Source organism: Lygodium microphyllum, chromosome 22, assembly GCF_053477565.2.
Source record: "Lygodium microphyllum isolate KBCC chromosome 22, Lygodium_microphyllum_v1.1.10, whole genome shotgun sequence".
In the NCBI taxonomy this organism is placed as follows: Eukaryota; Viridiplantae; Streptophyta; class Polypodiopsida; order Schizaeales; family Lygodiaceae; genus Lygodium; species Lygodium microphyllum.
The window spans coordinates 694,752-711,478 of record NC_141156.1 but is presented as its reverse complement, the minus strand read 5'-3'; the positions used below and the strand labels follow the sequence as shown (position 1 = coordinate 711,478).

Here is a 16,727-nt window from a genome sequence, read left to right as displayed (position 1 = left end):
ACCGTGGCTTCCAGCACATCATCAGTTCCCGCATCAGAAAAAGTTTCATTGTTATGCTGGACATAATCGCCAACCAGAGTATTGGCAAAGTCCAGCAAATGCTCCCAGTCTATCTCCTGCGAATCCACAGGATCAGAGGCAACCTGCGCATAAGAACGTTCCTGAGGACCCATTGGCTCGTCAGGAGTATGCTTGGAGCGTTTGCCCGCAGGCTGCAGTTCAGGGCCCGGAGGCATCTCCTCCGTGCAGGGCACCATCTCCTCCGGCTCCTCTGTATCGGAATCAGAGCCAAGGGCTGCCACCGTCCGGTCGAGAAAATCCATATCCAGGCCAGCCATACTGTTGTCTTCTGGCGTCTCTCTCTCTCTCTCTCGCGCGCTCGCACTCTCTCGGTGTCTGTGGAAAGACAAGGCGGCACAGATCTGGCAGGCGATGGCGGTGGTCAGACTAGGGCGTCTGACAGGCGACAAGGCAGCAGTCGTCAGGGGCGGGCGAGAGGACAGGCAACAGAGCAAGGCTGTCAACGGGCAGGACAGGGCAGGCAATCGTCAGGGGCGGGCGAGAGGACACGCGATAGGGGCAGGCAGGCAGCGGACAGCACAGGCGTCTGACAGGCGGCTGGGGCAGGCAGACGTCGAACGGGCGTCAGGCGTCAAGCGTCAGGCTGGCGATGGCGATGGCGAACAGGACCGCACAGGGAAGACAGGGGCGCGAGGCTGGGATCAGGTCGCCGCACAGGGAGGGGCATGCAGGGTTGCCAGCGCCAGGGTCACGCGGGCAACGGCAACACGTTGAGCAGGACGGGGCGACGTCAGGGGCGCTTGGCGATAGGTCAAAACGGCGGCAGCAGGGCACGACGCACAGGCGACGACCCCATCTCCATCGCGTCCCTCTCTCTCTCTCTCTCTCTCTCTCTCTCTCTCTCTCTCTCTCTCTCTCTCTCATGAGGCAGAGGTGTACGTCTGTTTGCCTCAGTCGTGGCCTGTCCAGAGGTAGTGTAGGTGACGCAGAGGGCAGGGCGCAACCCTAACGGTGCAGGTTTAGGAGCACGATTCACATGACTGACGGGCAGCTGTAGGGACCACGAGGCTTAGGCTTGATGGCGACAGCAGGGACCTCGAATCGCAGGGCTGACAGGCGATGGCTGCGACCAGGACCCGCAAGTCAGACGGCTCGCGGCAGGGAGGGGCGCTCAGACGAGGACATCTCTCTCCGTTCCCTCTCGATTCCTTGTCTCTCTCTCGCTCTGCCTCTCTGTCTCGTGTTCCGCCTGAGTCCTGCGCACAGGGGCTGCGCAGAGCTGCACAGACGTGATGCTGCGCGCAAAGGCAGGGGCGCGAGGCTGGAATCAGGTCGCCATACAGGGAGGGTCACGCAGGGTTGCCATCACCACGGTCACCAGATCTCGCAGGGTTGCCATCACCACGGTCACCAGATCTCTCTCTCTCTCTCTCTCTCTCTCTCTCTCTCTCTCTCTCTCTCTCTCTCTCTCTCTCTCTCTCTCTCTCTCTCTCTCTCTCTCTCTCTCTCTCGCGCGCTAAGAGTGTAGATAGAGAAAAGCTCATGTGTCACAATACAATAGTAGTTATCTTGATAGGTAAAAAGTGTAGGACTGCAGACGCTAGGCAAGCACAAAATGCAAGGCGAACGAACTCAATGACTCCAAAATCCAGGTATTCCTCTCTTTGTCTCTCTCTCTTCACAAGTTGTGAGCTACACTGCTCCCAACTTTTGACCAATCAGAATTGAAAATTAGCTTTTGAGCCAGTTGGGAGTTGGAAAGAGTATATTGATCTTGAGACACATGCATTGTCAAAGTTGTCATATCCTTGCAGGTCAAAGTCACCCAGGTCTCAAGGTAGTGAACTAGTTTTACGTGTTGAAATTGAGGTTTTACTTGCTTCTAAGTTATAAATTGTATGTTTTCACATTAGGTTAGGGTTAGGGAAGCACAAGATTTCAAAAAAGATAAAAAAATCCACACTTGACAGTTGTACGCGTACCACTGTCAAAGGGGTCAAATTTTGAGTTTTTGAAACCAGAAGATGCCAGAGAGATAGGGCAAGGTCTTTCATGAGCTAATTGGTGGGAAATTGCAAGTCAAACCCCAAAAAATCCAATTTTAAGCTGAAAACTGACAAGTGACTTAACTTGGAACAAAAAGTCACTTTCCAAGTGCCAAAAATTGAGAAGAAGTGGATTTGGGCATAGCTATGAGCAGTAGGAGATTAATGTAACCAGCAGGTAAGGTTGGATTTACCAAAAGGTCAAAAATTGGACAAGTCACATTGGTACGTGTACCACTGTAAACTTGCTCAAATTGGCTCAAATTGGTGAAATTTGACTTCCTATGGTTAGATCACATCTTGGTGAGTAGCAATATCCATTTGATCCACAAAAGTCCCAAGTTTAGGGCAATTTAGGTCTTTTTTTTGTCAACAAGCCAAGTGGCCTAAATCTGAGATTTGAGTGGGAAACTTTTGCTATACATGCAATTTTATGATGGGAATTTAGTGGATGCAAGCTGGGGAACATAGCTGAAACTTCAAAATTTCAAAAAAGTTCGAATTTGAGAGGGTTACAGTGGTACGCGTACCACTGCAAGATCCTGCCAGAATTGAGTTTTTTGAACATTGACCTCATACACACCTAGCATACACTTAATTAAGCCCACCCATCTACTTTTTGACAATTTTTACCCACTTTGGATTGCCCAAATCAAGTTTCTGGTCTGAAAGTCCGTATATAGCGGATTTTGGATTAGACTTAGGATTTTGAGCATTCTGGTGAGTTTTCAAGTGGCCAAAAGGTCAGTTATTAGCCCAAAGGGTACCAGAGATTTAACAGTTGGCAATGGTATGCGTACCACTGCAAGGAGCTCATTTTTTTGGAATTTTTGGCATCTGACCACATAGCTCTGTTCCACAAGGTCTATTGATCTCACACCTCAAGTTTCAAGTGATTTGGACCACTGGATCTCAAGTTATTGAGGTTTTAGTGTTAAAGTCACCTGAGAGTGAGTATACATAGATTCAGGTGGATTTTGGCATTGTAACGCGTGACCAACTGTCCTTCCCATAGTCTAGCACAGAGAGAACACCTAGATAAACACTTAGAGCCGTAAATATACTAATTTCCTAGTTAGAGCATGTGTATGATGACATGTATAGATTAGATGTGCACTTCTGAAGTGATCACATTTCTAAAGTCTAGTGTTAATATTTGCCTTTAGGTTTTGCAATCTTGGTAAGCAGAAAAGTGATTGAGAGAGTCACAAAGGATCGCATAAGGTAGAGCATTTGATTTAGCTTGTGTCTGAATTTTGTTTTGTTAGTAAGTTGAATGTATTTGAGATCAGGTACTTGGCTTAGGAAATAGAGACCAGAGCCTAAAGTCTAGTGAAGAGAGTGTCACAGGTTCTTCTCACGCCCTAGAGACGATAGTAGAGGAAGATTACGTGTCAGACTCTACATCCACCATGTCTCTTGATGCCCAAGCACCAGCTACTGAATTCTCACCTACTTTCAACATGCGACTAGCGTTTGTTAAAGCAAATGACCTAGAAGCCCAGATCTATAAAGACCCTATGAATAGATGGGTAGTCAAGATTGAAGATATGTCCTCTGCCTTTGAGGAGTCTCCATGGGTAAATTACCAGGGAGATTTGTACATGGGGCAGAATGGAGAGCGTTATATGGTCATAGTTGAACCAGTTAGGGTAGACAAGTGGGGACAAGGAGTTCCAGAAAAGGTGGATGAGCCTCCCTATGAGGACTCTGAAGCTTTTAGATTGATAAATACTATTAGGGTCACCCACATTAGGGTCGATGATCCTAATCTAGCTATGTATGCACGAGATAGTGAAGATCAAAAGATCTGCTACTATGCCCGAGCTCCAAGCCCTAGTACGGTACTTGGAACGAAGAAATTATATATCTATCTAGAATCAGCTAACGTAACGAACTTGATACCTACTTTTCTAGATACGTATGGGGTTAAGTATGAGCCCATGGAGCACAAAATGGTTCAAAGTTTGACGTGGCAGGGATTACCCATCCCAGAGCTAGCTCCAGGATCAGCATCCTCCATGAGTATGGGCAGGATGAGTCCTAGAAAAATGGATGCAAGAGTGGCATCCTCGATACCTAGACCACCGTCAGCAGGACCTGATACCAAGAGTGCAAGACCGGCAGCATCTACAAGTAGACCAATGCCAAGCACACCACCGCTTTAAGATGAGAAGAGGTATTCAACCTCAGAAGCAGATAGAGCGAGACCACCAACACATGAGGTGCATCCTAAGGTCTCAGTAGCACCAAAACCGACAACTTCTGTGAAGTTCGCAGGAGCAGATAGTGATGCAGATGTCCTATTTGCAGGTAGACCATACAGAGAGAATAGGAAGGTTACACCAGCAGACTTCCAGAAGTGGGTTAAGAAGTTTAGCGGATCAGGGGATCCTTATGATCACCTTGCTAGCTTCAACCAGATTGTTAGAGCCAAACACATACACGATCTACACACGAAGATAGAAGGGTTCGGTTTGACCCTCGAGGGACGTGCTCTCTCTTGGTTTCAAACTCTAGACACGAAGGAATTACGAAACAATGGGAGATTTGGCTAAAGCTTTTGTGGCAGCCTTCTCCAAAACTGGATTGAAACATGATGTGCTATCGCAGATCCATGGTTTCACTCAGAAAACGGATGAAACGGTGAGAGATGCGGCTAATCGACTTAGGCAGTATCTAGCCAGATGCCTAGCCAGATGTCCTGATAAAGAGATGCCTAGTCAGGAACGCTTAGTGTCTATTTTCCTAGAAGGGTTATCCAATAAAGACCTACATGCAGCATTGTACATGAAGCACTACAAAAATTTGAATCAATGCATCGCAGATGCTATTGATTATGATGATAATTGTAGTCGAGAGAAGAAAGAGGAAGATACGAGCTCTCAAGCTAGTGCAAGCACTAGCTCAGTAGCTAACCAAGTAGAGGAAATTACGAAAGGAGTGATGGAAAAGCTCCAACGCCAGTTTGGTTTGCCAAAAGCGATAGAGCCTAGACGAGTGGATAGACCAGGACAAGGGCTTTATGTCACTTTACCCGGATGGTCGTCCAACCATCTGGTGTGAGTTTGATCGTAAATGGGGCAACCATTCTACCGAGGAGTGCTACAATAGATTGAGGTTTATTAGGAACCAGAAGATGGTAGGGGGAATGCAAAATTATGCACCTGCAGTTGCAGATAGACCAGTACCCGTATTGGGACCCCAACCCCCACTACCTAACACCACTCCTGTCAAGTTAATAGATCTGGAAGATCCTTTGATGAGTGACGAAAGGGCAATAGCCTCTGTACAGCCTTATAGTACGGAAGCTTGTACGGAAGCTTCGACTTCCTATAGTCAAGTAGAGGATAATCAAGAGTGGGCACAAAGCGTCCCTATGACACAAAGTGCTCCTATGACTATATCTGATGGTAGGGTTAATATGGACATCAATACGTTGTTGTTCATAGCTAACCAAGCGAAGTGGCCAGCAGCCCCAGGTCCAATGTGTCGAGTTAATTTTCCGATAGGTCCTTGTTATAACTGCCAAGGAGAACATCTGATTAAAGACTGCCCACATCCTAGGCAGCCTAGACAAGCTCAAGCTTCACCATCAGCTTTACCTAATTTGACTAGATATTGTATAGACTGTGGTATTAAGCACGTAGTGCCTGATTGCCCTCATAACCCAGATAGCAAGGGAAAGGTTACTCTACACTATGTTGAAACCATTCCATCTAGTGGAAACGAGAGTGAGGGTTTCAAATCCTTGAACATAGTTACTAGAGCTCAGCATAGGAAAGATGTTGCACAGCAAACAGAGGGAGAAGGGAAGTCTGAGAAGTCTTCACCTAACTCCTGGAAAGCACGTAGGCAGAGAAGACAAGCTGCCAAGAAAAAGAAGGAAGAATTAGCCAAGAAACGACCGGAGTTTGAACCAGGACAAAGCGCACCTGAAGGAGGATCAATGTTGGCTGAGAAGGTGGTCGAGCCATTGAAGGCCATGCTTGATGCATACGAGGCTAGACTTAGACCTAATCAGACCAACCAGGAGCGTTATAGGGAGTATCCTGATCCTGAGATCGAGACTAAGAGACTGGAGATCTTCAAGAAGATGATCGAGGGAACCCAGGCTCTCCTAGAGAAGCAAATGGATAAACAGCGATCGAGGACCAGTTAAAGTCATGGGTGGATCAAAGACAGGTATCTAGTGGACTGGATAACCTTGTCGTCCCCAATAGCACTGATACTAAGCGTCCACATAAGACCAACAAGCGCAGAAAACGCACGAGTAGAGCGCATAAAAGAGCAGAGCCAGTTCTATCGATGGGTCAACAGAATGTTGAGTCCAACCAAGCTGTTCACGAAAGTGTGCCTATAGAAACTGAGGATGAGTGGATGAGAACATTATGGCAGGAGATTAATGAGGCTAATGCCAAGCGAGAGGATAAGGGTGAAAAACCAATTATTGAGTTAGATTTAGATCGCCCACAAGTAGATCTAGATGTAGCTTCATGATATATTGATCAGGAACCCTCCTCTAGACCCGGGAAAAAAGCCTCTACTTTAAAGGAGTTACCTTCTTTTATAGGCGATGATGTCGATAGTTTAGATCAAGTTAGGAAGGTACCTACGCAATATAAACCTAGCACAACAATACTAGATTCAGCAAATTTATAGGCTTTGCTGTCTGCACGTATCAAGGTTACGTTGTCGCTAGCAGAGATACTTAAGGTCAAGCCAGACTTATGGTTAGAGGTAGTGAGAGGTTTATGAAAGATGGGTGTGAACTTGCCATCTTTAGATGATATTAAGGATGCACATCATAAGGTTCAGCCTAGAGCATCGTGTGAGCCCATCCCGATTAACAAAATAGGAAATTATTGTGAAAGGGATGATGGCAACACCACGTTACCGGTGGAATACAATGAGGAAAACACTATGATGACGAGGGCTATGACATTATGTCGACTTATATGGTCAAAGTCATCCCAACGGAAGACAAAATAGAGACGATGGAAGTTCATATGATGAGGAGCTTATCCTAGAAGGACCAGAGATGGATTCTTCTAAGTTAAAATCTACCCATCAAGAGAAAGAAGAAAACACTCCTCTAATGCCTGGTAGAATGGAAATGTTGTCCATTGAGGATGTTAAGATCCAAGCGGACATTTCTAACAAAAGTAGAAGTGAAACTGAAACAAAACAGGAGGGCAGACAATTGAAACAAAGGCTAAAACAACAACGAAACAAACGGCTACATATCAACAAGGTTGAAGCAATAGACACGAGTAATGTATTGGATGAGGTTATTCCTCAGCCAATCATAGCTATACAAATAGGTAGTGAACGTAGGGTGGTACGGGCACTCATCGACACAGGAGCGGATTGTAATATAATTTTGTACGAGTTGTTCCAGCAGCTTGGCGGGATTTGCTTACACCTTCTCAAATGATCGTGAAGGCCTTCACCAACCACCAGATTAAAGCCAGAGGAATTTGCAAGCTTGATATGCATGTGAACGAGCTTAACTGTGGAGACAAGTTTCTTGTCATCCAGTCTGGAGTGCAGGATGTACCGGTTATATTGGGAAGGAGCTGGCAGCAATGCCACAACTGCTTCATTAATTGGAAGGACAAACTGGTGCACTGTGAGACGACCACAAACAAGCTGTGGGTTCCTCTCCAACAGCCAACCCCATCAAAAATTTCAACCGTTACTGCAAACAATGACAACAAACTACCAAAAGCCTCAATACAACAACATCCCCAACAAAGAAAACCAAAGGCAGAATCTCATGCATCATACAGATGGTTACCCAAAAACGCATGTAAAAATCAAATTTGGGTCCCATTAAGAAGACAAAACAACCATGAAGCTGCTCTTCAAAGACAACACGAACTAACGAAGCCAAGGAGTAGTAGAACAGTGTGGAAGTGGATACCCAAGACAGCGAAGGATATTCAAAATCAACCACAATACATCTGGGTACCAAAAAGAAGACCGCAACCCCAAGTGGAGACGCTGAATACACCTCAGCAGGCTGCGTCTTATCAATGGCAACCTAAAAGTTCAACTGCCAACAATCAACCAAACAAAAATTGGGTCCCGAAATCTAATGTCCACAACAGGTATCAAGAATGGACGACAAACGCTAAGGAGGAAACAAATCTACTAGGAAAAACAATGAACTCCTTGTGGATCCAGAAGACACTGCTGCATCATGTTGACCATCAATTCGCTTGGATACCCAAGAATCTTCTGAAGAATACCTTCAACAAACCACAATCCCCTGTACAGGTAAAACCAATGCAACTCAAGGAACAACCACTTTCCAGGGAAAGCCAAAGAAATGTAATACAAGTTTGGAGGAGGAGATCTTCAAAAGAGAGTTCAATTCAAAGCACCAACGACAGGACAACCAGTCTCCCATCAAGCAACAAAATCAAATTCAAGGCACTGAAGTTACAAATCAAACTCTTTGGGTTAGTGTCAGTGCTTCTGCCAAGACAAAGCTGGTTGCAGATGATACGTCACCAACAAGGATACCAAACACTTCCAAGTAATTCAATCTATATCAGTCATAAGGAGGTATCGTATGTACATTCAAGGCCACAAATGGTCAATTCCTTTGTAAATATTAGTCCTAGTTTCGAAACCTCGCCAACAGCTGCCCATGGAACTCATTGTTTCATGACCTTTTTTCTTGCACAGCATGGCTTTTTAATTGCATATTTTGTTTCAAGCATAATAGGGTCACATTCTATGACCACATGTGACACGAATTTTTATTGACCCTTGCATACTCCTAAGTCCGACCGATCATCGCACGTAGTGCTTCGATTAGGTGGGGGGGAGCACGAGTGCGAGACATGCTACCACCTAAGTGAGAGGTGTGTGTGGGTAAATGAGGTGTTATGTCAGAGCACACACATTGGGCAGAATTTTCGGCGTTTGTGTTTTAATTTTTTATGATTGGTATGAGTTAAATACTTATTTCTATACTTATGGGTATGTTGTGATTGGTGAGAATGTTTGGTGTGCGTAAAGCCCAATTTTTAGGGTCAAACACTTCTCAAAAGGGTTAGCGATCAATTAGATTGCTAAAAGACAGCCAAGTGGTTGAACCATAAGTGTCGACCATCACATTTTGCGAGTCTCACAACCAATTTTCTTGGAAATTTTGGTTTTATTTTATTAATTGATAAAATTACTAGTATGTTAGTTTTGTTATTTTTGTGTGTTTCCTTGTGTATTGAAAGTAAAAAAGCAGGAAAAAAATCCAAAAAGACAACCGCCAAGCTCAATAGCAAGAAGATAAAGTCAAGACAACAAGTCACCGGAGTTCTGAGCATCAACGTCGACAAAGACTGAAGCCCATGAACTAACTACTGACCTCATGATTTTATTTAGTTTAAGTGGGGATGCACAAGAGCAGTAAGAATGGGAATTTTGTTAAGTCATATTATTACCCTTTTTAATGTTTCAAAGGGTATGCTCATGTAAACAAAAGAAAGAGAGTGTGAGAGAGCACGTATGACTAGATCACATCTTAGGATTGAAAGAGAGTGTGAGAGAGCACGTATGACTAGATCACATCTTAGGATTGCTTACTGACTTTTGTACATAACTTCTTTAGTTTACAGAATGGATTCTCCTAGTGCAGCAAAGAACAAAGGGAAAAGAAAGGCTTCAGAGATTTCTGAGGAAATTCAACCATTTCAAATTCACAGGAGAGAAACATAATCAGCCTGCAGAGAAAGGAGGAATGTATGAGGGTGTTCAGGCTGATGGGGTTAGAAGGATTTTTCAACATGGGACCTTGTGAAATGGATCCTATGAGGATGCACGAACTTCTGACAACATTGAACGATGATGGTGATTGCAAATTAACCGCACAAGATGGTGAAAAAGTTAGAGTGAATGTCACGCCAGAAATCATCTAGAAGGCACTGAAGATCAGAGAAGGCAACAATAAGATCAGTACCATGAGGCTGTCAAACAAAGATAAGGCAATGACATTTCAGGGTACAGCTAGCAGCGATAGGGTGTACGATTCCTTGAAAGATCAAGTTGGCATTGCAACTATATCAACAATACTTCCATATTTACAAACCACAAAAATATACGAGGCCAGAAGTACCTGCGGCCCATCTGGCAACCGTTGCAATGAAAGAGGGAAAGCCAAGATTGGCAGATTGGGGCAACAAAATATTGAAGGATATGAAGAAAATGACACAGGGAGAAACATTCCAGAAGTCCCAGTATATCGGAAATGGGGTTGTGTTAACCAGAATCATATATGAAGCTCTTGGGATGACCGACAAGTTAAAGAAGACCACCCCTGATCTGCACATGAGGATGATGAGACAGATAGAGGATAGAAGGACAGATACCCAAAGAAAAGCCAGCTTGAAGGAAGCAGTAGATATAGACAGTGAAGAAACCGCACAAGATGAGCCAGAAGGAGAAGAAGAAGAAGTTGAATCTCAACAGATGGCCCCAACTCATAGAACCATGGTATCGGAACAGCCCAGAAAAAGGAGTCAAAGAGCACCAGGTCCAGCCCAAAGAGAGAAGATCCAAACTAGAGAAGAAAACGTGCGAATGATGAAAGAAATGATTAAGTCTCGATTGAAGCCCAAAAAGCCGAGTCATATGCGAGAAGTGCAAGAGACTCATGGGGCCTTTGTTAAATTCGCAAAGCTTCACAAGGCAAGAGCCAAAGATCAATCACAACCAGTAGGCGAGAAGTCACAGGATGACATGTCAAGTGGAGGATATTTGACATCTGAAGAAGAAAGGCTACGTCACCGAGAGGGGAAGACTAAAAGGATAAGAGACAAAATATCACAACCAGGACAAGTATCATCGTCCTCAGAGTCTAGTCCTCACCATTCACCACCTCGCACCCCATTACATGTGTCACCAAGAGAAGAGACAGAACAACAAAATGAGCAAGAACCCCAGGAGCTCATGGAACCACCAAGGTCATTGGAGCCTATTATAGAAGAAGTGGTGAAAACAAGGACCCAAAAGGGAAAGATGATTGATGATACAGGGGTGTTGGAGCAAATAGAGCCATACCCACCGAAGCAACCACCACAAGGACCCAAAAGGGAAAGATGATTGATGATACAGGGGTGTACCCACCGAAGCAACCACCACACCCAGCAGAAATTCAAGCAATTGTGACTACCATGCAAGTGACGGGCAGTGGAGTAGTAATGGGAAATGTCTCATCAGCTGGACCCAGCACCGCACCAGCAAGCACTTCAGGAGAAACGGAAGAAGAACAGTGGGCTAGGTTGGTGTACGAAGGTACCAATAAGTTTCTCGAACAAACAAAACAATACAAAGAGGAGATTCGACGACATGAAGAGAAGAAGCAAGGGATGATATTGCAAAATAGGGCATTGGAAGGCACCCTCATGGAGCAAGGAAGGGTAATGGGAGGGCTCGAGATAGCTTATACACAGGTGTGAACTGAATTAGAAACATGGACACTCAAAGTGGCTGAGAGCCAGTCTCCTGATACATAATCAAAAAGAGATGGCCAGGATCCAAAAAGAGAACGAGTTTCTAAAGAAAGCCAATGCAGTGGCCCTGAAACTCACAATTAGCTCAGTCACAGCTCAATGAATTCCTACAATTGGGGATCCAAATGCCAGCAGCCACTACAACAGTTTCAGACTCAAGGGCAGACTCAAGGGCAACAGAGGAAATTGAAAAACTCAAGCAGGAGATAGCTGCATTGCAGAAACAACTTCAAGATAAGGAAACTGCCCAAGGAAGTACCTGTGCGCTCACCAAAGAGAAAGATACAATTATATTTGAAGAGTTAGGGGACCTCCCAGGCAGACAAATTAATGACCCTCTAACTTCTTCACAGCCATCTTCCTTACATCCCACGGAATTCCCACCATCAGATGAACCAAGCCACAGTCAGCAAGAACCATCCTCAACCACCCAACCTGCATTGGAAATATTGGAGCAAGAAGCAGCTGTCACAACAAATGCCAGGAAAAAGGAAGGACTGTTATGGGAGATTGAGATGATTAAGAAGGCCAAGGAAATGTTTCCTACAGTGGAGAATCTAGTTGAAGCCCATAGACAGACAACACTTCCATTGCTGATGATGAAAGTCGAGCATGACAAACACTTGGAAGACCTCATGCCAATGTGTTCAGTGACTGAACTGGGAGGCTACCAACCACTTACATCAGATGAGATTAATGGATTGGTCCCACTCCTTGGAGTGACCTCATTCACACACACATCTAAGGTGGCTAACATCTACATCCACTCCAAGGGTTCAACCTCCTCTTCTGGAAAAGGGTTAGGTACATAGTCAGAATCCTCGTATGACCTATCACTCGTTCGTTCCTCCTCTTGGTCTTGACTATTACATTCTGAAGCCACGCAGGCCCAAAAATTAGCCTGCTTTTGTCCTATCCAAGGTGCGAGTGAATTTGAAGCAACGGTAGCTGAATCAAAATCCTCTAAAGGAGTCTTGCTTACATCTCTATAGCTGTGGTCTTTTAAGTTCACTCTAGTGGTATTTCCCAAATGCCATAAGTAGATATAATTGTAGCCCCAATGTTGCAACATCATCATCTGTCTCATGAAGGGTCTACCAAGAATAACATCGTAGTTATTCTTTGTTCCAAAGTCTACTACTGCAAACATATGTTGGTATTCTATACCACATGAAGTTACTACTATTTGCTCTAACAGACCAATAGGCCTCTCTACATGTCCATCAGCTAACTGTAGCTTTAAGCGTGCTTGTCGAAGAGCAGGTTTTCCCCACTTTTTCCAAATCAACTTTGTAGCAATGGCAACACCCGCACCACTGTCTAGAATAGCAACGGTCTGTACACCTATGTATTCTATTGGCAATGTGGTATTACCATCCTCTCCTTCACAGTACTCTCCTACTTTATTCAGAGGTACCGGCTCTAGTTTCTGCTTGGGCTTTTCCAAGTCTTGGATCTCTCCTTTTAATTTCTCTTCAGGGTTCTACACTCCCATCCTTTCCAAGCATCGCCCTACTTCGTTCCACATTTATGGTTTTCAGTTCAACTAACATCAATGTACAGCTCATAGGCGTGGACATAATATCATGCAGACTATGTGTATCAAGCTTTGGTAGCTCCATTCTTCTATGCAAAATTAGATACACTATGTTTGACTATGCTTCGTAGGGACCTACATATGCTGGCATCTCTCTAAGCATTTCTTCCCTACTATCTTCTAAAAATTCAGTGCCTTGTTTGCCATACATGGATGGTAAATCATCAATAATCCTTTTGCCTTGACCTATTTCTTCTAGAGGTGCATCTACCCATGTATCACTGCTTTCCTTGGCATCTCTAACTTCTGACCATAGCTGTACAGGCCATTCTCCTTCAATGTCTGGCAGTGAATAGGATGAGCAATTAGTAGTGTTTTCTACCCTTTGCTGTAGTGCTCTGCCTACTTCTTTCTCTTCACTGACTATTTCTAACGACTCTAAAACCTTTTCTATAGGTCTATTTTGTGTCGGATCTTCACTAACTAAGAGTTCATCTATCTTTTCAGACTCAACTAGAGGTGGATGTGGGATGACCCTATCCATCTGTGGCTCTTGTGCACTTGTTTCCATCAGCATCTGAGCTGTCTCAATTAGTTTCTTGCACAGTTCTAATCTAGGTATTTCTAACTCTGCATTGGGATAGGTCTTCCACCTATTCTCCTTCATGTGATATCTCTGCTCTAGTCTAGCCTCATAAGCTTTTAATATGGCGTCTAGTGGCTCAAACATCTTCTGAGCTAAGACAAAACCTCCAAAACTAAATTCCACTGGTTCTTGTTCAGCAGGTACAACTACTTGAGGTATCTCATCCTCTACTGCTCTGGGTATCTCTACCTGAGGTCGCTATGCTTGCTCTTGAGCCTTAGATAGCTCAGTTGTAACAGCCTTTAGCTTCTTATGATATTGAGATCTGAATCGATCGCACAATACTCTTCTAGCAGACTTTGTCTTTACAGATTTTCTAGTGTCTGCCTCGCTCTCAATATCCTTGGGTTTTGTAGCCTCCTTTCTCGCTTGTGCCCTCATCACTACATTCATTGGCACTCTAACCTCTGAATCTGACCCGCTAGTTGATGGTAAACCTCTACTATATTTACTGTGGCCTTACCCTTTTTGTCTGGATGATGTGGATAGTCCTTGAACAGATGTTTTCTTCCACAATCTGGACAATGACCATGATCATTTGGTCCTACAACTGGGTTCACATTTTGTGAAACACTAGGTCTTGCATTTGCTGTCTCAATGGAGGCATCCTCTGATTCTGCACTCTAAAGTTTTGGCCTAATCTTCTAATTACATCTTCAGTAGCATTGATAGGCTGAGTTGGCCTTACTGTTTGGACTATCTGTAGTAGTAGATCTAGAGTCATTGGACTTAGTATCTATGTCCTTGGACACCTCTTCATAAATCTGGCAATTGTCTACTAAGTAGACTCGCTCTTTTGTGACCTCATCTCGTGTACTACACTTCTTTAAGTGCAAGTCATTCTTGAGGTGGTCGTTCTTGATGCCCTCAATGAACAACACTACCTATCTATCCTCTTGAGGTTTCTCTCTAGGTGGACATCTCTCTATATATTGCTTAAACCTCAAGGCCGCTTCTCGGACCTGCTCTCCATCCTTCTACTTAAACGAGTGTATGTAAGAGACTGTGTTGTGCCTTATACCTCTCATAGAAAAGTCTTCCATAAAGTCTTGTAGGAAAGCTTCTATGTCCGCATAGTCCTCTCTTTTCAATGGTTGGAACCAAGTAAGGGCTGTCCCTTCCAAGGTCAAATGCTATGGGTTAATGCCCCGGGTTTGTACGCCCTTGGATAGCGTTAGGGACTACTCCACCTATCACTCAAACAGGGATGTCCAACAGCAATAAAATGTCAGTACTGGGGATGCAGGTAACTTGGCTAGGGCTTGGAGGCACCCCTAGAGGTTGTCAATCTCTAGTTTGAATACACAAGTATACAAGGTCAACCACCATCTATGTCTACTCTCTTCCTACACACACTCCAACTTACAAAACGTTTTGGGCAAGACTTTAGTAGATGTTCCTAAGACCTTATGGACCTCAACTAGACCCTAGCTTTCCATTTTTGGGCAGAGGGGAAAGTCGCGATTCTTTGATAAGCTGAAAATTACATGTCTTTAAAACCTTGTCTAATCACACCTAGAAGGTAGTTCTCAGCATAGGGAATCCACTACAGCAAGCGGAATAGCATTTCAACACTCCGTTGAAGAGAAAACTTACCTGATAGATGGAGGGAGAGACTTCTTAAATCTTCGCAATATCGTTCACAATCACTATCAATGCGTAGCTCTTTGCGAGAGCTATCCGATGGTAAGCTCTGTTCGTGAATGCACTTGGTGTACGGTGCGGTGTGGGTGCGGTAAAGTACACACAATCGGAGGAAAATTGAACGACCCTATATTCACCTTGAACTCAGCTTAATTGAATGTTACAAAAAGATAAGGTTTTTCCTTTTATACCTAGGGCTCACTCAAACTAAATAGGCAAAAATTATCACTTTGACCTACAAACAATGAGCTTGCTGCCCTGATTTTCGCAAAAATGAATAAGAAAATCTATTGGTACTTGTTTACAAGGGGATTTTTTAAGTAGTAGGGGTGCGTCAGCAACAGCAACCGTTGACCTCTGTTGACTCCGTCAAAACTCCCCCCGTCCTAGCTCATGTCGTCCTTGACATGGAGTCATTGACGTTGACTGCGTTCTGTAATGAACTCCATGCCAGCGATCCAGTCGTAGAACAGTTCCTTGTTGGCAGGAGAGTAGATCGGCAGCACAAACGGATGGGCTCTCTCCATTGCCAAGTAGTTGATATACCTTGAATTTAAGTCAACTACTTTTGGCCCAAAAATCATACTGTCGAGGGTGAAGAACCCTGTGTAAAAAGCTTCCTCGAAGGTGGATAGGTAATATGAGGGCAAAAAGATGGCACAGGTGAAGAAGCCATACAAAATCTCAGGGGTGGGCTGTTGGCTCAAGTCGAATGTGAGGCCACGTCCCCCTTCCAAAAATGAGTACCAAGGAGCGTCCAACAGCTAGGAATCTCTGTACAGAGTTATACATGCTCCAAGGATATTGCAAATTTTGCGAAGCATTTGACAGGTTAGGTCCGAGATTCCTTCACACCACTCGGCTGTTGATTGCAACACCTTTAACATTCAATTCTTCTTCCCTTTCTGGAGCTGGCAACCTTGGGTAATTTAGCCATGTGGGATGGCTTCTCTGTGTGTCTTCGTGCTCAGCCTAGCTCCTATCTCGCTGCACCGAGCAAAAGGTGACATCTTCTTGTACCTTGAAGGGAGCTTGGAGAAAGTATATTATATTGTCTGGGTGTTTCTTCAGCCATGCCTTCCTCCATCTTGGTTTTCTAGGCTGTGGATGAGGTTCTATCCTCATCATCTCTGCAATCGTTGCCTTGCTTTTGAACAGCTCATACTTGATCAAAGGATAGGGGAGATACCTCTACTGTACCACATCTCATTGATTTGGGGGGGCCGTAGTAAAGTGGCATTGATTGAATGCAGTACGCGCACCTCCTAGTCAATGGCTTTCTTCCAGGAACTTTCCCTTGGCTCTCTCTCTAG

The 16,727-nt window shown here is 44.5% G+C and overlaps 2 protein-coding genes across 3 annotated transcripts in view; both read left to right on the top strand.

Annotated features, from left to right (window-relative positions):
* LOC148016815 (uncharacterized) overlaps positions 1-13,002 on the top strand; it is a 139,139-nt gene extending 126,137 nt beyond the window's left edge. For both annotated transcript variants that reach the window (XM_087663400.1, XM_087663401.1), the window contains exon 3: positions 9,688-13,002. In XM_087663400.1, the coding sequence (XP_087519526.1) occupies positions 10,218-11,177 (960 nt within the window). In that variant the 5' untranslated portion in view covers positions 9,688-10,217 and the 3' untranslated portion in view covers positions 11,178-13,002. The remainder of the gene's footprint in view (positions 1-9,687) is intronic.
* On the top strand, positions 1,518-4,242 carry LOC148016816 (uncharacterized). The gene has a single exon (XM_087663174.1). The coding sequence runs from the start codon at positions 3,479-3,481 to the stop codon at positions 4,232-4,234; it is 756 nt and encodes a 251-aa protein (XP_087519300.1). The 5' UTR covers positions 1,518-3,478; the 3' UTR covers positions 4,235-4,242.
* Positions 13,003-16,727: the final 3,725 nt, after the last annotated feature.